Source organism: Xenopus laevis, chromosome 8S (assembly GCF_017654675.1).
Source record: "Xenopus laevis strain J_2021 chromosome 8S, Xenopus_laevis_v10.1, whole genome shotgun sequence".
NCBI classification, from domain to species: domain Eukaryota; kingdom Metazoa; phylum Chordata; class Amphibia; order Anura; family Pipidae; genus Xenopus; species Xenopus laevis.
Genome location: NC_054386.1, coordinates 31,588,321 through 31,610,717, shown reverse-complemented (window position 1 = coordinate 31,610,717; position 22,397 = coordinate 31,588,321). Strand labels below are relative to the sequence as shown.

Below are 22,397 nucleotides of genomic sequence, written 5' to 3'. Positions count from 1 at the left end.
TATTTGCCTTCTTCTTCTGACTTTTTCCAGCTTTCAAAAAAAAAACAAATGCTCTGTAAGGCTACACATTTACAGTATTGTTATTGCTACTTTTTATTACTCAATACTCATCATTCTATATAGGCCTCTCCTATTCATATTCCAGTCTCTTATTCAAATCAATGCATGGTTGCTAGGGTAATTTAGACCCCAGCAACCAGATTGTTGAAATTGCAAACCCAAAAGCCAAAAATAACTAAATAACCACAAATAATAATAAAAAAAAAAAATGATAGCCAATTGCAAATTGTCTCAGAATATCCCTCTCTACATCATACTAAAAGTTAATTTTAAGGTGGGCAACCACTTTAAGCCTCCATCAGAATGTTCTAGTTGCTTGAGTTACAGACTCCCTGTCTCGCCCCCTGAAGCCGCAGTTAGTGTCCTAGCCCATCCCGCTGCTGGAGTAATAAATTTATGCAGAAAATGTTGCAAAACGAAAGGAAATTTGGCCAAATGATTTGGAGTCGGTGGGCATTATTTTTTCCTTGTGCCAAATGCACCGGAAGCGAGAGTATTTTTCTTGTGCTAAAGGCTTGGGAGTCATCAGTTAGGGTAGGGTTGTCTACTTTTGGCCGGTCTAACTCCAGGCAGGGGGAGGAGCTATGACATAACAGGGGTGGGGCAGAGATGTGGCTGGGCGGGGTCATGACATCAGGGGCAGGGCTGTGCCAATCGCAGATTGCCGAGTCAATCATAGGAAATCCTGTCCTTGTTTGGAAAACCGGTGAGGCAGTTTTGACCCAGATCAATGGTCTGTCCAGGTCAAAACCGGACAGGTGGCAAACCTAAGTTAGGGGGAGATGCCAACCATTGGTCTATTTATCCTAGGTGGTAGTAAGGGTTCCTCCCTTGTCTCATTAAGTAATGTGGGACGGGTGGACCCTGGTCATGTGAGACCATAATGGAATGCCAACCCTAATTTGCATCTAGAAATAAGGGAAATGAAAGGGGTGGAAATAAACTGCATTAGGAAATTGTTATTGGCTATCCACTGTTCAGTACATATACATTCATATACACACACAGTGGGGGATCAAGAAGAGGTGTGCAATGTATAAAAGAGTCTTAATTTAAAGGACACCCATTGGCTAATAGAATAATAGAGGGTCTCAGAAAGGTACATTCATCAAAACGTGGGAGGGCTCAGTCACATGGCCTGTCCTTGGCTGATTCAGAAGCTGGAAGCCCCATTGCCATACCCCGTGCAGTCTCTGGAGGTGTTCCCATGGCGACAGCTAGATTAACTGTTACTCTCTGTGCTCTTTCCTCTGGGCTATTGTGATTGCTCTACGGAGCAGGATGGGGGGGGGGGATTTTCTTTCTTTCTTTCTTTTTCTTAAGTCACCAACAGCCAAAAATACCTTTGCTGAACTGAAACATAACATTGATTGCAATTACAGCTCCATTAATTGCAATCATTCCCACAGCAAGTGTGGTACCACTCCAAGAAGGGGTGGGTTAAAACAATGAAAGAGCAATTAAAACTGTGACCTAAATTAGTGCGCTTTAGGGCTACCACAGGCTAACCCATAGGCAGGGCAGTCTAAATGTCTGCTGTCACTTACCTACATGCCCTAAGGGAAACAATATGGCACCTCCCTCCTAAATGTATAAATACAAATATACAGAGAAGGAATGTTCTGGGCACACAATAAGCTTGGCAAGTGGGAGATCTAATGACCTTTTAGCTGTCAGACTGTATCAGCTCAACATGCAGCCATATGGAAAGGACTCTCCATTCCCCTTGGTCCCCAGGACTGTTGCTTAAAGGGGAAACATACACTATTTATACTCACAGTTGATGTTCACTCCTCTTCCTTGTAAATGTTTAGCAATACATCTGATTATCTTTGTAGTGTAGCTGCCATAATGCTTTTTCTACCATGGCAATATTAAAAGCCACACAAAAGCTTGCTTCCTTGGTTATTCCAAGCAATATCATTTGACCAGAGCATTCTTGTTCTACAAATCCGTCCCATTAAAGAGGGTCCAACCATCCTACAAGCAAATAAGTTGCCGTACCCAAGGCTGCCGTCATGGGGAGACTGGAGGGAGGCCATGGCCGTAGGTAATTGTCCACTTTGCCGACTGAAAAAGTGATGTGCTTGTGAGAAGGTTTAGGCTTAAAGGGTGGAGGTAGATAGATTGGGTATAAGTGAGACATTTTTAGAAAGAGTTGGGGCCCAAGAGGTCCATGTGGGCAGTGGGCTAATATGCTGGGCGCTCTTGGGGTGAGGGACCTGAAAGTTAGGATTGATATGAAAGATAAAACTGAGTATGATTACATGGCACAGGGACTACTTGCTCTCCTCACAACAATGTAATACTAAAACGCAGCCACAAATTCTGGTGAAACTGGCCCAAAACAAGGAGAATCCACTAAAGAGATGACAGTATCCTTGGCAGTGATCCCCAGCCCGTTGCTTAGCAACCATTGGCGCCACACTGTTTGTGCCGGAATTCCGCGTGACTGACAATCCTTCCCAGATCCTGAGAGACAAAAGAAGGGAACAAGTTTACTTTTGTCCAGCAGTGAACGAGGAGTCAAAATCACATTATTTTGCTCACAACAGTGTTTTTTACTTAAAGGGATACTGTCATGGGAAAAAAAAAAAATTCAAAACGCATCAGTTAATAGTGCTGCTCCAGCAGAATTCTGCACTGAAATCCATTTCTCAAAAGAGTAAACATAAGAGAAATATTTCAATATTGCTGGAGCGTAGTGCCACCACACGGCTGCTTTGCATTCTGCATCCCATGGGTGTTTTATAGGGATGTAGCGAACTGCCGATTTGGTGTTCGCGAACGCCGTTCGCGAACACTGGCAAAAAATGCGAACGTTCGCGAACAGTTTGCGAACTTCGAACACCCGCTAAAATCGTTCGATTTTTAGCGGTCGAAGGAATTCGAATGGTCGAACGATCGAACGATCGAACGCGAACTCAAAATGCGAACGTTCCCAAACGTTCGCGAACATTCGGCGGACGCGAACGGTCGAAGTTCGCGCGAACTAGTTCGCGGGCGAACAGTTCGCTACATCCCTAGTGTTTTATATTAGAAATCTTTTATAGCAGGGTTTTACCTCATGCCCTACAGGAGTCCAATCCAGCAGTACAGAGAAGATAAACAGACAGACAAATAGCAGTGACTTTGACACCTATATTTATAAACCCAGTGAGAAGGAGGAAGAAATGGAGATTGTACGGTCACTAATGGCTGCCAAGGGCCACATTGTCACTATGTTTCCTTATCAATAAAGTTCATCTAGCAAGAAAAGGTAGAGTGTTCTGTTTCCATAGGGCCTATGGAATACTGCTGCCATGCAAAGGGTACTGGGAGTTGTTTAGTAATAGGACTATTAGGCCCAAGAGAATGCAACTGCCATGCAAAGGATATTGGGTGTTGGCCTTAAAGGGCAAGTACACTAACCACATTAAATAGAGCTAAAAACAATAAGCTGAACACAGCAAACGCACATCTAATGATCTGCTGTATTCTTTTCTGGGTGCACCTTTGACTCTTTGTCAGTGTGGTGACCCTTGTGATCAACAGTCTTCTTTTCTGGGTGCACCTTTGACTATTTTTCTTCATGGTGACCCTTGTGGTCAACAGTCTTCTTTTATGGGTGCACCTTTGACTCTTTTTCTTCATGGTGACCCTTGTGGTCAACAGTCTTCTTTTATGGGTGCACCTTTGACTCTTTTTCTTCATGGTGACCCTTGTGGTCAACAGTCTTCTTTTCTGGGTGCACCTTTGACTATTTTTCTTCATGGTGACCCTTGTGATCAACAGTCTTCTTTTCTGGGTGCACCTTTGACTCTTTTTCTTCATGGTGACCCTTGTGGTCAACAGTCTTCTTTTATGGGTGCACCTTTGACTCTTTCTCTGAGTGGTGATCCTTGTGATCTGCAGTTTTTCTCTCTGGGTGTACTGCTGACTCTTAGTATGGGTTTAGCAATGTCGACAAAGCGGATCTGTCTGAATGTGTACATACACCAGAAATAATAAGTGCCATACAACTATTGCTGTTACCATTGATCAGACTGTAGAAATTGTGTTTGTTATATGTGTATGTCTTGTGTTTGCACATAATTGACAAAGAAGCAACAAAGTGACCACCTTCTACTATTTCCTTTTCTTACTTAACCTATGAAATCTGAGCTATTATATGAATTTTACTGGATGAACTGAGATATTAATTCTTTGACACACAGCCACTTTATAATTACTTATTCGGTCATTAATCAACCCTTTACATGCTGAAGTTGAAATCAGCGATGGTAATTAATTGTGAATGATTCACAAGGTTAAAATCAATTTTTCCGTTTTATTATTAACATGGCACTCAGTCACTTTAATTCTTAGGATGGGAATTTAATGAATTTACTTAATTAATTGCACTAGCACTTTAACTACTAGACATTAAGTCCGCTAAATTAACGGGCGCTAGAACATATGTAGTCAAACATTCGCCAGAGATGGTCCGTGGGGCACATGCGCAGTAAGAGACGGTCCGTGGGGCACATGCGCAGTAGCGCAATCCCACGGACACAGGGACTGGACGCAGAGACACTTCAACTTTATTATATAGGATAAGCACATAAATGATTAAGCCCTGCATATGTGGGTAATTAATGTGATAGTGAAATTCAGTCATTTTAAATATTGATACACTATTACAGGGTCAAATCATCCAGTTTTTTTTTTAAATCACTACAGTATATAGATCCTTCCAGCTAAATCGATATATTTAATAATTGATAAAGAAGGGGTACAAAAGAATAAATCAGCGGGCCCTGCTCCCCCGGTAGTTACGCCACTGGCTAGGGATCTTGTGCTCAGGTCAATTTGCATAGGACGGGAAATTTAAAGTTGTATGGAAGTCTTTATGTTAAATGTTGGTGCATATACTTAAAAATTACACTTTTTAAAATACATGTCCAGGGAACCTTACTAAAGACAATAGAGTTATTCTAATGCCCTACACACAGGAAAAAGTCATCCGTGTTTGGCGCCCACAACGAAACTCTGCATTTTAGTGAATTGGCGTAGTCTGAGCGCATTTGTCCATGCCGATGGGTGCGAATCGGTCACTGGCGACAATTCGCCCTTTAGTAAATCTGCCCCTAATTCTTTTTTTAGTGTATGATGCCTCAGGATTTTATCTCTGTCTTTAATGTAACCTAATGTCTTTAATGTAACCTAATGTCTTTAATGTAACCTAATGTCTTTAATGTAACCTAAAAGAGTATAAAAGTGACATCTCTTGGGATTTGTGGTACATCTGTCAGCTTACTCTTGTAGGTCTTAATACTGTGTTTGTTATTACAGTTTTAGATCATAGTGGTTTGACTGCTGTGTAAAATAATACTCTCTTTCCAGGTTTCCCATGTAGTCCTTGATTCTTAACAGTTCTGTAGGAGGAGGTGTTGATAAATAGATAGCTAGTGAATTTTTATCTCTTTTAAACTTTTTCATAGGATAGAAGATAAGATATCTCCTAAACAGAAAAACCTTCTCACAATATTGAAGACACTACAGGAAATTCATCTCTTCTAGTGCAATTATGCTTTCTGCACTAGAAACACAACTCCCATCTCCAGGGCCAGAACTAGGGGTAGGAACTAGGGGTAGGAACTAGGGGTAGGAACTAGGGGTAGGAGAAAGAAGCATCTGCCTAGGGCACAATGATGAGGGGCACTGCACAGGAACCTCTTCTGCTACACCACGCTTTCTTGCCTCTTGTCTCACTATGGTGAGACATAACTTGAAATAAAACATATTTAAAGATGTTTTTTCCATGTTCATCTGTAAACCAAATGTAAATTAGCAGTTTGGTTAATTAAATGCTTCTATATCTGGATGAAGCATGTTCTTAATCACAGTGTGCAAATCATGCCATGGGAACCAGCAATGCAATTTCTTCATTGGCTGCTTGTCAGGAGCGCCCGTTGGTTCTCCTGTCTTCGGCGGCATCCTTTCCAAAATGGCGGCGCCCATTATCCCACGTGGACCGACAGACACCGGCGTGAAGACGTCATGCTCCCGGCGCAAACTTTGAAAATAAAAGGACTTCCAGGTCACATGTTCGATGCCCGATTATAGGAATTGCTAAATCGTGTTTCTGGGTTTCCTAAATTCCTGAATTGGTGATTCCTGGCTGCTTGACCCTGACTCTGATTCTTGCTGCCTGCCTTATTGAACACTTGCCTGAACTTGACTACGCTTACGCCTGACCCCTTTTGTATAACGCAAACTTGGACTTTAACCCTAAGCTTCCTCCTTGGTCCGGACTTCTCTCGTTGGGAGCTGATAGGCCCATGACACTGCTAGACTGGAGGATGTGTTTAGTAATCTGAATTAAGAAGAACTGAGCATGCTCATGACCCAACAGCCAAAGGAAATTCCTGATGGAGGGGGTTGAGTGGGATAGAGGAGCAGAAGGAATCCTAAGTAATTCAGGGCATGTTGAAACATTACTATTAACCTTTGAACAACCAGAGTGGCAGGTATTTAGAGATTTCAAAGAGAAATGGAGAAAACTATGTAAATATTAAATAAACCTGGTAGGCTGATTTTGCTTCCAATAAGGATTAATTATATCTTAGCTGGGATCAAGTACAAGGTACTGTTTTATTAATACAGGTAAAAGGGAAATCATTCTTAAAAGTCTGTGGGAGTCTATGGGGCAAATTCACTAAGCGCCGAAGCGGCGAACGCTATCGTTAATTCGCTAGCGTTTGGCATTTTCGTTACTGCGCAAATTCACTAACGAATGCTGGCGTAGTTTCGCTAGTGTTACTTCGCACCCTTACGCCAGGCGAATTTTCGCTAGCAACGTAACTACGCAAATTCACTAACTTGCGCAGTGTACTGAACGCTACCTTTTATGCTAGACATCCTTCGCCACCGCAGACCTGGCAAAGCGCAATAGAGTAGATAGGGATTGTTTCAAAAAAAGTCAACATTTTTTCTAAGTCCCAAAAAACGCTGGCGTGTTTTCTACATTATGGGTGATAGGCTGAAAAAGATCGAAAAATGTTTTGGGGCTCCCCTCCTTCCCCTCTACATTTCCTGACTCATGGCAACTTACCTAGACAGTGGGCACATGTGTAGGGCAAAATAAAATTTATATTTGATGATTTGAAGGTTTTCTAGGCATTTGTAGTGCTGATACGTATTCCTCCATTGAAATTTGAATTTCGCGCCGTATGCAAATTAGCCTTCGCTAGCGTAACTTCGCTTTACATAGCGAATCAACGCTAGCGCAACTTCGCAACCTTACGCTACCCCTGTGCGCAACTTCGGATTTTAGTGAATTTGCGGAGCGCTGGCGAAACTACGCCTGGCGAAGTGCGGCAAAGTGCGGCGAAGTTGCACCTGGTGCAACTTCGCATCTTAGTGAATTTGCCCCTATGTAACTCAGAGCTTTCTGGATAACAGGATAAGGATCACGTACCTGTACTATATTTATATCTGTCAGTGTTTTTTCAACTTCTCTACTTAACCCGACTGAATGAACTCATGGAAAAAAGGGGGTTATGATCATCCTTGAAAAAGGCCCCAAGAGGGGCCGAAACGTTGGACACCTATGCTAATAAAAACAATTTGATTCACAAACTACTTGGAGTGCGGCTCTATCCAACTGATTAAGTAATAATATATTTTGAGCCTGCCCCCACGCTTACACCCAAAATCCAGATTAGAGTGCGGCTGCTTGGCTGCCAGATATATATATAAGCAACGCTTGGTTAACACCCTTAATATGCATATACAAATTAGGATTCGGTTCAGTATTCGGCTGAATCTTTTGCAAGGGATTGAGGGGTTCAGCTGAATCCAAAATAGTGGATTTGGTGTATCCATACATAAAATACAAGGGGGAAGGCAACCAAATACATCTGACATCGCCATCTGATCTCCAGAGAAAAAAAAACTTTTATTGCTGTGTATACATTTTCTGCCTATAATTCTGGCATGAACAGACTTATACTGTGCATACTTCATACAGCTTAAAAGTGAAAGTTACTGTTGTGTAATGGCTACATGAATCTGCTAATAAGCACTGTTATACTCTACTCATCCTCGGCTACCCAAAACATAACAATTAGAGCTCACTGTATTAAAATCGGCAGAAATCCTGTCTCTCTACATGCAGGATTTGTGCAAAAGGCAGTTATCTTGTTAGATTTAGTTTGAGTGAGTTCTAATACATCTGCTAGGAAAGGGAGCTCCCCTATAAGATATCTTGGATCTAACTGTCAATGATTATCTGACACCCAACTGCTGCATGAAAACAGAATGAAGAGAAACAGTTGCTAAGTGAGGGATAATGAATATAAAATTGATTAATTCAAAAACAATGCAGAATTTTTAATTGATTGTATTCAGAAAGTTTCTTTCTTCAATATGAGGAAGTGTATATTAAATTTTCATTTTTGCGATAGTTCCCCTTAAAAGTAACCGTTTTGCACAACTTTTTACAGTTTTCTGAAATAAATAAATTTACACGGCATGAAAGAAAGACCCCCCCCATCCCCAAATGTATAGTTTCAGGGAGTTATCCCAAAAAACCGTCCTACAAATACACACACCTGTGTGATTATATACTGGGGGCCAATATATGGTATTGGGGGGGAGGGAATCATTTTTATACAGCGTTTTTCCTGTGGGACTCAAATCGCTAAAGCAAGTAAGGCAGCCGTTATAGACATACTAACTAGCTGGGACACCAGGAGATTAAAGCTGCCCATAGACGTGCAGATTTTAGCCTTGTATCTGATGAAGGATCAGACTTCACAATTTTCTGACCTGCCCCTACCCATTCTGATTAAATAAAGTTGTCAAAGAACAAAACAGACAAAGTTCTGGCCGTTTCAAGGATGAATGCGCACACGTTGGTGAACTTCTTTGGATAGACTCCACATATGAAAATGACTGTATAAAATATTTTCCTTTATTGAATCTCATTAAAATCACAAAGTCCAGAAGTGCAAGGCAGGGGAGTGCATGGCTCTACGCGTTTCGTGACTACAAGGTCACTTCATCAGAAGCCAAAGTTCTGGCCGTGACAGCAATCGTTATGTCCTACAAATAGTAGTGACAGTCACCCATTGCAATACCTGCAGAGATATTATTGTTATCCAATAGAAATCTTCTAACCTATCCAATCAGAAGAAAAATGTAAATTGAACAAGGGCATGAACTCTGTGGGAGACATTGAGTCTATGGGAGATGACATTTCCGTAATTTGGAGCTTTCTGGCTAATGGGTTTCTGGATAATGGATGCCATACATGTACTGGAAAACTTGACATTAATCTTGTTGATCCATGTGATGTAAGCTATGTGTATGTATATAAAGCTGTTTATAAACTTCAACCGTGTCTTTTGATTTCATTAGAATCTTGCTGTACTTTAACCCTTGTGCACCTACTAATATTGTGTAATTGCAATTAACAGCTGTATCTGTTTATATTCCCTGCACTATAGGCTCTGACTCCTGAAACAATGTGAGTGAAGCAGCAAACTGTGGCCCCTTCTATTACCTTGCAGTGCTGCTTCAACCTAAGCACCGTGTGTGATGGGAATGTAGTTCTCATTTGTTTGCCATATGCTGAGAACTTGCACAGCTGCACAGCATCACAACAACCAGTCTACTGAAAGGGATGAGCGATGGTGTGTGCCACCAGGAGGGCTGTGTTTCTCTGCTCCTCAGGGTCGGGTCTTCAGTTTCACTGAAGAAGCTGCTCGGATGAGTAATGAAACGTCTTCAAGGATTTCTCAGCAAGCCCAGTTGCTCTAGATTTACTTCTACTAGAAATAACATGACCTGGATGAATGAAAACCTTCACAGACATCCTACTTCTGTAGAAATAAGCCAAATCAACTGGACTTGCTGTGTTTTTCTTGAAGACTCGTTTCACCAGTCATCCAACTGGCTTTCTCAATTCAGAAGGGAGGAATGTCTTGAAGAAAAACACAGCAAGTCCAGTTAGTTTCACTTATTTCTACAGATATACCATGACCTGGACGAATGAGAATCTTGCAAAAAATTTCCTTTATCCAAAGATAACTGTCCCATAGGTGTATCTGCACCTATGACTAAGCGCCGGAGGGTGCGAAACGCGTAAGGTGGGCCTGGTGGGGTCAGTTTGTTTCTGAGTTTTAATGCTAATTTAAATAAAACGAATGAGAATCTTCACAAACACATCCTACTTCACTAGAGGGCAGCATCTGACCATTTGTCATTGAAATCAATGAATGTTTCAGTGTATAGCAATGAACTCCTTAGTTGGCAGCATCTGCCCATATATATATTCTCATCTTTGCAATCCCTACATTATCTAATGCTGACGATTGTCATATCTCATGTCAACAGAAACTGTCTGCCACCATTCATTTGGCCCCAAAACACATATTTTTCAAACCAAAGTCTGTGGAAGGCAATTGGCAGTCTCAACCCAGTGAGAATTAGGAATGCATGGATATTGGGAAGCTGCTTAGAATGGCATTTTCATCACTGGCCAAAAAAATGTTGGGTGGAGTTTCCCGTTTAAAAAAAGAAAAGCTACAAAAATAAATGCATTTTGGAAAACATTTGTAACAAAACATAGGCTTTATTTAAAATGGTGTGCTAGTGAGCTCAGGTGACTGTGTGCTTAAAGAACAAGGAAAGCATATTGGGCACCCCCTCCCCAGTGAAAAGAATCACTTGGTTTATTCCGAAGCTGGTGCTCCTGTTTGGGGAAAAATAACTGAACCAACCCAGGAAATTAATTGTTGTTATGTTAACTTGGTTTGTCCCCTTAGACTTGATTGATGGCACTCCTCATGCATGGATCTAAAACCGATAGGGACAGCAAGGTGGCGCCTCAGTGCTGTAAATCAAATTTCCCTGAGCTGTTGTGGTTTTTTTCCTGCAGGAGCACCAGTCCTAGAAATTCTATCTACTGGGGGAAGCCTCACATTTTAGCACCCTTACCATGACTAGGGCTCTCCTAGTCCTTTAAGAGCTGTCTTGCCATATGAGACTGTACTGGTACAGAATGGTAGCCTCTAATCATCCCATGTACAGAGCTTTTATATTGCGCACAGATTGGCACCACCAATCCCTCCAGCGCTGGGCATCAAAGTGCTGCTGTCTACTCTCCTCCCGGATACGGCTCAGTTCCACCTCTGCTTCCTGCAAAAACCTCTGCAATAGGAAACAACAGGAAGGATTATTACACTGTCCAACCTTCTCCTCCATATGGTTGTTTGCACCGGGTGTCGGAACTCATCTGCAGGGTCATAGGGGACTCGAGAAACAGAGATTAAACAAAACACCTACCAAGTGAGCAGAGTCGCGAGTGTGCACTGCTGAAATGTGGCCGAGTGTGGTCTTTGCAGTGGTGACTGATGCGCTGATGTGGCATGCAGTGTTCCCTTCTGGGTTGGTGCCCGTAGGATCCACTATACCAATCCCTGGCCAGACCCTGTAAAATACAAGGGAGTTGATTGAGAAACGTATAATAATTGGCATCTATGTAACATCTATAATAACTGATAGCAGCTCCTAAGTAGCAGAGACAACTGCATTGTTGTCCATTAGCTGTACACGTACATTACAGGCTGCGCAGAGCTGACCATACATTAGGTGCTTAACAGTTTAGGGACCACAATACCTAGCACTTTTATTCTCCAAATTCCCCCAGAAAAGCATTTGTTATGCCATTACCTGCTGCCTCTCTCCACCAGCGGTTTGTGTTCTGTGCTTTCCAATGGCAGCCCTGCCTGCTTGCGCCTGATCAGCGTTGACAGTTTCTCTTTTGGGATTTCAAAGTCTGTAGAAGTGACACAAAAGGGGACTGGTCTACAGGTCTCATTAAATATTAAATAATTATAAATAATAATAAATATTAATATTAAATCCTTTATTTATACAGCACACAGTAGTGTTGTTAAACCAGTGCAAAGTCTTCTAAGCAACCAATCACATTTCCTTTAAATAGCAGGCCAGTTAGTGCTACCTGCTGATTGGTTGCTAAGGGTTACTGGTACTGGAAGGTTATTCCATTAAATTATTTCCCCCCCTCCAAACAGGTAAAACCACCTTGTTTTAAGATGGGCACATCCTTATATGTGTAAGCTCTTGTGTCCTCCACCATGAGGTTACCAGGTGCATTACAGCTATGACATGCCAAGCGCCTGCACATGCACTTTTTGGGGGGATTAGCGTTTGGTAGGCATAGGATTTTGAGCTTAGAGACAGGGACACCAAAGCTTCGGACAAAACACAGGTTTATGAGGCACTGGGCATTCCCAGCAAAAGGCAACAGAAAACAGTTCAGTAACTTCAATGCAAAACATTCAGGTGCATTCAGGGTACAGTTCAGCAACTTCAATGCAACATTTTGGGGTTTCCCCCCTCTGGGCTCTCACCATCCAAGGAAACTGTCACTCTCTGGAACTTCAGAGGATTCAGGCTTCTCACTCAGCTCTACTTGCTTCCCCTCCTGGGAGTCAGGCTTACTAGCATCTGCCAGTCCCTTCTCCCCTCCAGGGATTTAGGCTCACCAGCCTCTGCAACACTCTTGCTGGCAGCAAGACCTCCTCTGCCAGGCACTGTCTCTCCCAGCAGCCCCACATTTCCCTCCACGCTAGGAGGTGTTCGGAGAGCTCTTTTACCTTCCTAGCTAGTTCCTCTCTCAGCTGCCACTTAATTACTTGGCTAAGAGGGAATATTAATCCTACCTGTGCTGGGTATCTCTCTGCAACCCATATCAAGCAGTTAAAATGCACTCTTTTCAAGGCATTTTCCTCCAAGACAGTGGTGTCTCCCAAACACCCTGTCACACAGCACATACAGTGGCTAGTGTATTTTGACTGGGTGCTATGGAACCTGGTTCTGCTCTGTTCCCACACTCACCAGCTGGTAACACATCATCGACTGTAAGTGCCTCATCCAGTTCCAGCAGCAGTTTCTCCGTGAGGGAAGCCAGAGACGCTAGGAAATGCCGGGTGCACTGCGAGACACAGGCCTGCAGGAATGATGGGAATTAATACAATTATAAAAATCTATATCATGAACTAACAGGTGTATGGCTTTAAGAAATTACCTGTTTGCCTTCCAGCAGAACTAGTGTCTCCAGAACCTTTAGCACTGCCCAGGGTGGCACTGCAAAGTGATTCCATCTGATAAAGGTAATTAAACGGCAAAAAAGCACAATCCCATAACACCTCCTGTGTCAATTCACCTTAAAAGCTCATTTCGGTCTGAAAGTAAGTTATCTGAGTAGCACCTGCACTGCCTCTGCCAGCTAGGTACCAGTCTAGCTTTTCCTATTCTGTGCAAGTGTAATGAGTAGACTGCAGCCCATCAGGGTGGCACTCAGAGTAACTATTGAATTAGAACACTGAGAGGTAAGGTTTACCACATCTAGATTCACCTTACCTCACAGGGGCTGAATGAAAAGTAAAATAATGTTATACTACGGCACCCAGCTAGCTGACCCACACCCACACTGAGCTGCTGGAGGTCTCTAGGCTGAAAAGAAGAAAGCTGCTGGCTGAAGTTTATCACATAATATGTTGTTTGACCACTAAATGGTGCTTATGGATAACCTTTTGTTATCCCACCCACAAGACAGTTTGGACAGATAACTGAATAGAACAGGAGGGAAGCACATGCCCCTCCCTCCCATGTACTTATACTCCACTGACTGCGATGGATACACACAGACTTGCTGTATATATAGGTTGGTTGCACTTGCATTTGGTTGCAGGGACTTACTTGTAATTTTTTAGTGTTGCAGTCTATCCCTTCTGTTTCTTCTCTCTGCCTCAGTTCCTCCTGCTGGCACAGCTCCTCCAGGGCCGGCTGGCTGTCTGGGTGGCCTAAATTTGGCCTCAGAAAACTCTTCAGCATTTCCTGGATTTTAACGAACACCAGTAATGAATATTTTTTTCTTTCCCTGAATATATTCCCTTTCACAAAACACATTCAATGACCCTGCCAATGAGGCACATCCACCTGAGCCACTGTGGAAACAGAGCACATACCCATGGATGTCATTGTGCAGGGGACAGATTAAATGGGAGAAGATCTTTAGGAAAAAACACACCGGCACACGAGAGATATAGTTGCAGGGAAACCCTTGCCAAAACTTTTACTGCGAAAAGTGCAAATGCAACGTTTCAGGGCTCCGCCCCTTTGTCATGCTTGCTTGACAAAGGGGCAGAGCCCTGAAATGTTGCATTTGCACTTTTCTCAGTAAAAAGTTTTGGCAAGGGTTTCCCTGCAACTATATACCTCGTGTGCTGGTGTGTTTTTTCTTCGCTGGATTTCGAAGGTTGACGTATCCTCCAAACACTTGGCACCAGGGTAAGCTGTCTATCTGAATAAAGGGTGTGCGAGGGCCTACCTAGTAAGAAGATCTTTAGGGTTATTGGGCTGCTGTACCTCTGGATGCAATGATTTAGCTATGCCCTTTGGTCTGGGGATGGAACACCACATGGTACCTTATGTTCTGGAATATAAGAGCAACTGATGTCTACACATTAAGTACGCAAACTTAAAAGCACCTTTGCTTGGTCCCAGTGATGCAGGTCTTTGGCAAACTGCTGCCGTATCTGGTCAGTTTCCACCTGCAGGTCGTCCAGGTGTTTCCTTCGGTGACTCTCTATGACCAGCGGCGGCACCTCATTTACAAGCCTCTCAAAAGTTTCCAGTTGCTCCTGGAACTCTAGCATGGAGATATGGGGGAATGAATCCGTAATTAGTTGGGGTTTATGTGGGGTAACTACAGTACTGTATGGGAGGGAGCTGAACCTTCGTTTTGTATGGCAGCCCACAGCCATATGTATAAATGCAGGATTATGGAATGTAAAAGGGTATCTGTGCTCACCCAGCAAACAGTTGTTCTGATATTCCAAAGCCTGTTTCTCATAGGACTGCAGCTTTAACACCAGTGTATCTCCACACTCCTCAAATGTCTCTTGGAGAAGATCTGTCCGGCCAATATTTCGTCTGTCCTTTTTCTTATAGAACTCCTAATTATAAGGGGGAGGGTGGGAGTGATAATTAATAACTGCAGAAACTGCCCCTTCTAACACACAATTCCACAAACTACAAGTCCCAGCACCCTCAGCCGGTTATTGAATGTATAGCTAGCAAGAGAATATACTGTATGTAACCAGTAGGAATTGGTGCAACATGCTCAGTGTGCTGCTTCTGGTGGTGTTGGAGACTAATGGGAAATTATTTAAATGGTGTAAGGGAAACAATAAAATAATATTATTTTCTTCTGAGCGGGATGGAGCTGGTCATGTGCCAGGGAAATATAAGCTGCAATTTATAAATGAAGATTAATTAAGATAATGCCAGCAGAGTTACTGGGCATGTTTACAGCTAATTGTGGGTGTAGCGCTGGAAACAGCGCCAGCTTGACTTTCTCTTATATACAAAGACTGCTCTGTAGAAATTTCCCATAGCTGCTTGGAATGAAAAAAGATACAGGGAAATCAGGTTCAACTGTTTATTCTTCTGCAGTTTATCTGAACTGTAATTAAGGATTTTATTGTGTAGCAGGTTGGAACTAGTAAGGGATGGGAAGGATTCATACAGACACTGAAATGTTAGGCTGTCTGGTCCTTGTATCAGCAATAGTTAGTAATAACTATATTTTATATTTGTTTTTTTTTTAAAAAAGGCGGGGGGCAAGGCACCACAGGACTCCATCTACTGCAGCCATGTCAATCTCAATTCTAACACTCCTCTCAGGATCAGTTCTATTTAATTTATTACTTCTGGCATATTTCCTTTCCAGACCCACAACCAACATGCTAGCCGTGCTACTGAATCTTTTATATGCCTTCCTGGTATCCAGGCAATGATGACTGACACCTGCAAACCACCTTGAAATCTGCTTCAAGGCAGCCATCATTGTTCAGAGCAGGACAATAGGACAAACTACACATCCGCCCAGCCTAAAAAGCACATTTTCCGCCTATTTCCTTTGTAGGTTTGAGTGCCCAGTTCAAAACCATACAAAGAATAACTAGGAAATGAAGCAAGATGACAACATGGTGCTTCACAGCAAAGGACCATCCTGCAGGCCCCAGTCATCCTGGCTTTTGGGGCATTCTGCATACTGAAATGTGAATAATCACGGTCCAATAACCGGAGTAGCATAGTGATTTGGAATGCTTAGCATTTTTTGATCACACCTGCAGCTGTTGAGTATACTAGGGGAACATGGTGAGGGGCCCCAGAACTAAGTTAAGTGTTTTCTAATAGAAAGTTAAACAAGACAGAATGGTGTGAACGTTATCATATTTAATGGTATAATGGAAGGTTTCTACCTCAGCCAGGTACAGTAAGATGTCATTGCTCTCCCACAGTATTGAGGTCAGCATACCCTTGAAGTCGCTGGAAAGAGAAACATTGCAGGAACTTAGATTAACATTGTCATCCTGTTATTTTCTAATATATACCATTCATTTTAACCTTGTTGAAAGCGAAAGTAAACCCTCATATAAAATTACATTTGCTCTCCTGAGTCCTGAGCACTTTTGCATTTTTAAGCAATGAAAGCATTAACTGCCTCCATTTCTGTAATGGCACCTGCATGGAACAAGGATTACTGTAAGGCTGGCTGCCAGCTCAGGGCTTCATTCACTACAGGAGGTTGGTAAGCCAAAAGCTCCCATGAACATGCTGCTTTATATGCCGAATTATATCTGTGCTTTGATGTGTTGGGTTCTGCATAAATGGACAATTAACCACAGACAAACAGCTGAAAGTTCTCCATTGCATAACAGTTAGTGTCAACCCCAGCACAGCAATGGAATAACAATGCATTACAGGCCTTGCAGGTTGGTTTGGGATGAAGGATGCCTCCAACATTGGAGTAAACAACAGACATCAAAGTTTCTAGTCTAGTCTCGTAACCCATAGCAACCCATATAGATTTCTACACCTAGTGCAACTTTACACCATATTTACACTACCCAATTACATTTTTGGCCAACCAATAAAATCTCTGGTGTAAACCTCTGCATATCCTGCGTTAGTACAAATTACCATAACTTACTCTGATTCCACTCTGTTTTCCCCAAACACTTGATACTTCTTGTCAAATCTGCTGGGCTTTGTAAGTTTACGGACACTGAGAAGGAAAATCTTATATTAGGGGTCGGTCACATTTCATTTTCTGTAACTACCACAGGAAGAGTTTGAAGTACTAACTATGTACACTTTAGGATAGATCCCAAAATGAGCATTACCTGGTTGTCTGAACAGCCTGGACAATATTTTCTCCACTGCTTGACGGGGGTTTCTTTTTCTTTATGTGAGGTTTGCCCGGCTGTGCTGGTGGATGTGGTGCTATTGCAGCAACCTGACGTGAGACTAATTCATTGGGAATTAAACAAAATGTTGGTCAGATAAGATTTCTCTCCAGTGTGGGTTTGAATGCCCTGGTTGCAATTAGTACAAAAGCACACAATCATTAATTGGTTTAGAGTCAATGCATTGCCATACGCATTGCCATACCTGTGCCTGGGCGCTGATAGCTACTTGCATACTCTTGGTCCTGTTGTGAATCGATGACCTGCTTTGTTCTGGAAATAAGAATAAGAGCAATTAATTCAAAATCAGGTGTCAAATCATTTGTCTGCCCCCACTAACTTCTCACCAACTGCTGATTAAATGGAATGACTGGAAACATGGTGCAGTGATGAAAGTAAAACCCAATAAAATGTTAAGGCACACACCTGTTAATGTTCTTGATGACACTCAAAGCAGGATCATCAAGAGCCAACTTTCCCACTCTGCTTGGATTCAGTAGGTTGTCAGGGGTTGCGAAGGCTCCTTTGGTGTCTTGTCGGAGCGGCGTGTCTGAACGTGATGCAGTCGCAATAGGGCCTTGCAATGGAGCCTCAGAAAGTATTTGACTGGGCTCCTGTTGTATCCAGAAGAAATACAAACACTGTGAGCAGTGAAGCAATCTAGAACATATGCTCAGTATGAACACGCCACAGTTTTAGGATGCACAATGAAAGTAAAATGCAGAATTGTTCATTCCCATTTTTCATAGAAACACAATGGTAAGACTTAAAGGTCTAGAAAGTCTCATTTGCATTGTGTTCCGTAAACAATAATTAAAAATGTATCCATATTGATACAGTATTAACTCAGTGGTCATCTTCACTAACCAAGCTACTTACTAAAAGGCAGGACAGATAGAGACTTCTCTTTGCCAGCTGGCCCATGGTGATTTGCACAAAGGAGTACAGTTCATCAGCTGTGATTGTCTATTAAAGAGAAAGAAAAAATTCAAGGGTAAATAAAGCTTCAATTTTTACCACCTGTAAACCAAGTCAGGTATATTTCTGAATTTGAAGGATGCCAAGATGTGAATTGCCCACATATGTTGGCTGCTTACATTCTCCACCTTACTTTTCTAATACTCCCATATACTCTCCCAGAGCTCTACACACAAGCTAATAGCATGCCATGAATAGCAAAAATCCAGTTATATAATGACTTTACTTCTTTATCCATATTAGGGTGAGCACAGGCATCTATCTTCTTCTGGAGTTGCTCCAGAGAGGAGTTGATTTGCTGTGTCTGAAAGTTGCTGTTCACAACCTTATAAAAAGGAAACAGGCAATGTTTTAGGTGACAGACACAGGCCAATTAATATATACTGTATTTGAGTTTATACACATGGGCAAGAACTGCATCGATATTACCAGAGCTTTGATTTTCACTTGCAGGTTCGTCAGCAGCTTCTGAATGTTTTCTAGGAAAATCGCATCTGTCGTTAAGATGTTGAATTTTTCCTCAAATTTCTTTACAATCTCAGTCGCCTGCATGATATGCAAACAGAATCATTAGGGATGTGAAGTCACTCACAAATAGAAAAATGGCCGCTCTTCTGTATTTCAGGGACGTTCTATAGCAGACTTGGAGGGATTATCACGTAGCCTGCTTGTTCATTATAATTACTGTACAGGTGTTTGTGGATGTTCTCAGCCTAATGCCCAATACTCTTACCAAGTTTACATGAATGTTTAAAATAAAGGGATTTTATACTTACTGGAAAATCCTTTTCTAGTAGGCCTGAACTGTCAGTGCAAACGCGTGGGTTGTCATCTCAACTCTTTAGGCAGGACAGAAGAATAAAACTCTTGACCCCCTCCCCTAGTATATAAGTTCTGGCTCCACCTCCACTTGCCAGTTAGTTTTTAAAGCTTAATGAGGTGGGGGTATCTCAGGAAAGAAGAAAGTAAGGTCAAAAGACAAGTTAGTAACATATAGAGAATTAGTGTTCACAGACCCATACTAAAATCAGCCTGGTTCAGTTTGGGCCTACTAGAAAAGGATTTTCCAGTAAGTATAAAATCCCTTTTTCTCTAGTCAGCCTTCCTGTCAGATCAAACGTGTGGGGACGTCCAAAAGTGTCCCGTAATTTAGGGTGGGTAATAAAAGAAACTTGTTGTATCATTTAAGTTTCAAGTTTTACTATGTAATGCAATAAAAACAGTGTAATTTTTAATATGCCATCAAAAAAAAAACATTGAAGGAATACTGTTATTGTGTAGTCTTTAAAGAAGAACTAAACCCTAAAAATTAATATGGCTAAAACTGCCAAGTTTTATATACTAAACTTATTGCACCAGCCTAAAGTTTCAGCTTCTCAATAGCAGCAATTATCCAGGACTTCAAACTTTTCACAGGGGGTCACCATCTTGGAAAGTGTCTGTGACACACATGCTCAGTGGGTTCAGAGCAGCTGTTGAGAAGCTAAACTTAGGGGTCGTCGCAAAATATCAAGCAGAAAATGAGGTTGGCCTGTAATATAAGCTGATGCTACAAGGCTGATTATTAAATTCTGATGCTAATTGTACTGGTTTCTGTGCTGACATGAAGTAATTATCTGTATTAATTACTAATCATCCTTATATTGTTCTTAGAAGCTGTGTCGCCTGACCAGTGATGCAACCATAAGGCCCTTCTAGCAACCTCCGCTAGGTGGACTATGTCTAATGCTGAATCTGCTAAGAAAGCGAATGTAGTATGAAGTTTGTCCACCTCTGCAGCTAATTGTTGTGCTGATTCAGAAGGTTGATACATCAGTTATTGGGCATACAAACAATCATCCATCACTTAAGTGTTAGGAGCTTACTTTTGAGGGGTACACGCCAAGCGATGCGTTCACCTTCACATCCTGTTAGACGAAATCCAATAGTAATTTGCAGCACCCCCAAAATGTGAAAAAACCACCTTTATTGCACTTTATATCTGGCACAGCAATGTTTCGGATCTACTGGTCCTTTTTCAAGCTGACAAAGTACTTTGTCTTACCCTGTTCTTCTGGAATAGGGTAGGTGTTGTAAAATTGCTTGGTCAATGCTGATCGGCGATCTGGCTGTGACCATTCGGTGTCTATAGTTTGAGTGATTGCTTTAAATATTGGAAAAGAGCGTGGTTTTTTTCTGTTGCACTCCTAGTACTTTATCAGCTTTTGAAAGTGCTACTGATTAATCTCTAATTTCTAGAGTTTCCATCATTGCCTTTAAGAGTTTGGCTGAAACCTCAGGTTTGGCAAAGGCATTTGGATGCTCTGTGTCAGAATCACTGTCTGAGTCTGATTCTTGTTGGTCTGACGTATGCAAGTCAGAAGTATTGGCTATCCCGACGCCCCTGTGTCAAATAACTTGTGCGTCAAAAATGTTCTTGCGCATGCCGCGAATGGTGCCAAAAGCTCCAGTGAAAAATTGAGCCAAAACTAGGTACCACACTGGTCGCTCTAAAAGGTAGGGGAGGGACTATAAGAAACTAATTCTTTTTACCCTCACCCAACCGTAGTAAGTGTTGGCCATATAGAGTAATAATAGGTAGCTCTGCATACCTTTTACTCCCAATACAAGAGCTGTTGAATGGTATTGGGCCTACCAACAGCCTGGTGTGCACTGATTCCTCTTGCTGTGATTTAAGCAAGGAGGAAATTACTGGCCTTTGAGTCTGAGTGCCTTCTGTTCCTTTGTGCAGCATTTAAAGCTGACATGCTTCAGGTGATTCTGCTTGCTGCACAATGCTAACAAGGGGGGAAAGACACCATACGTTGGGAGACAGCTCAGCATGCCTTCATAATCCATGAATAATTGCTCCAAGCAGTGTGCCTCATGTGATTTCACATGCTGCAAAGTACTTGTAAAATTAGAAAACTAAAAGGAAGAAAATAATTAAGAGGGAAAAAATGTTCTGTCCTTCACCTCCGAGACAGGACAAGGGGAACTGGCAAGGAGAGGTGGAGCCAGAACTTATATACTAGGGGAGGGGTCAAGAGTCTTAGTCTTCTGTCCTGCCTCCAGAGATGAGATGACATTAACCCACACGTTTGCACTGACAGGAGGGCCGACTAGAGAAAACAGGATTTATTGTACTCACCTTTAATTCCATTTTTTTTCATCGACAGGGGGCCACAGGAGACAGATGGGGTACAGCTCCTCCCTTTAGGAGGCAGGACACTTGAGGTAATCAAAGTGAGCAAGCCTAGGCTGCTTTACCCTCTGGCACTAGCCTTACCTCTTCAGTGTGTACCTAAGACCAAGGGGCCCCATGTAAGATAACAGATGTATGAGAACAATTGAACCTTTCCCTGACCAACGGGTCAATGAACGTAATATTCAACATTCCCCCTGTTGGCAATAATTCTTGTTTTCTCTGCCATCTACGGAGGTCACAGGAGACAGATGTGGACTTAACAAAGCAGTCCCAGAACAGGAGGGCAGGCAGATTAGTTATGTATCAGTTCATTGCATCACCGGTTGGAGAACTTTTCTGCCAAAGGCAGCTTCCACAGAAGCAATTTTGTCAAGTCTGCAGAATTTGGTGAAGATATGTATGGACAACCATGTAGCCACTCTGCAGATCTGTTCAATGGAAGCTGAGTTGCGCCAGGCCCAGGAAACCCCCAGAGTTCTAGTGGAGTGTGCCCTAACTCCCATTGGTGTGAAGATTTCCCCTTGACCATGTATGCCTTGCAAACGGGCTCTCGTATCCAGTTGGCAATGGAGGTTTTGGACGCTGGCTTACCAGTCCGCGGACCGGGTATCATGAACAGAGTGTCTTCTACTACATCCAATTTGTGTAAACTCTTCTCCTTGTTGTTCTTCTGTTCTGGGCATAATGATGGAATCACAGCATCCTCATTGATGTGGAAGGAGGAAACCACCTTAGGAAGGAAGGATGGTACTGTGTGTAGTACCTCTTTGTCCTTATGTAGTATCAGAAATGGTGAAGCGCAGAAGAAGGCTCCTATTTCCGACACTCATCTGGCTGAGGACACAGCCACCATAAAAAAC

At 42.4% G+C, this 22,397-nt stretch overlaps 1 protein-coding gene across 2 annotated transcripts in view; it reads right to left on the bottom strand.

The window, feature by feature from the left end:
- Positions 1–10,646: 10,646 nt before the first annotated feature.
- LOC108699929 (coiled-coil domain-containing protein 180) overlaps positions 10,647–22,397 on the bottom strand; it is a 35,621-nt gene continuing 23,870 nt past the window's right edge. For both annotated transcript variants that reach the window (XM_018232622.2, XM_041574806.1), the window contains 15 exons: positions 18,780–18,896; positions 18,577–18,675; positions 18,252–18,338; positions 17,799–17,986; positions 17,578–17,645; positions 17,310–17,433; positions 17,117–17,191; positions 16,386–16,452; positions 14,930–15,074; positions 14,607–14,767; positions 13,816–13,953; positions 12,952–13,063; positions 11,761–11,866; positions 11,374–11,518; positions 10,647–11,238 (listed from right to left, as the gene is read on the bottom strand). In XM_018232622.2, coding sequence (XP_018088111.1) covers positions 11,104–11,238; positions 11,374–11,518; positions 11,761–11,866; positions 12,952–13,063; positions 13,816–13,953; positions 14,607–14,767; positions 14,930–15,074; positions 16,386–16,452; positions 17,117–17,191; positions 17,310–17,433; positions 17,578–17,645; positions 17,799–17,986; positions 18,252–18,338; positions 18,577–18,675; positions 18,780–18,896 — 1,767 coding nt within the window. In that variant the 3' untranslated portion in view covers positions 10,647–11,103. The remainder of the gene's footprint in view (positions 11,239–11,373; positions 11,519–11,760; positions 11,867–12,951; positions 13,064–13,815; positions 13,954–14,606; positions 14,768–14,929; positions 15,075–16,385; positions 16,453–17,116; positions 17,192–17,309; positions 17,434–17,577; positions 17,646–17,798; positions 17,987–18,251; positions 18,339–18,576; positions 18,676–18,779; positions 18,897–22,397) is intronic.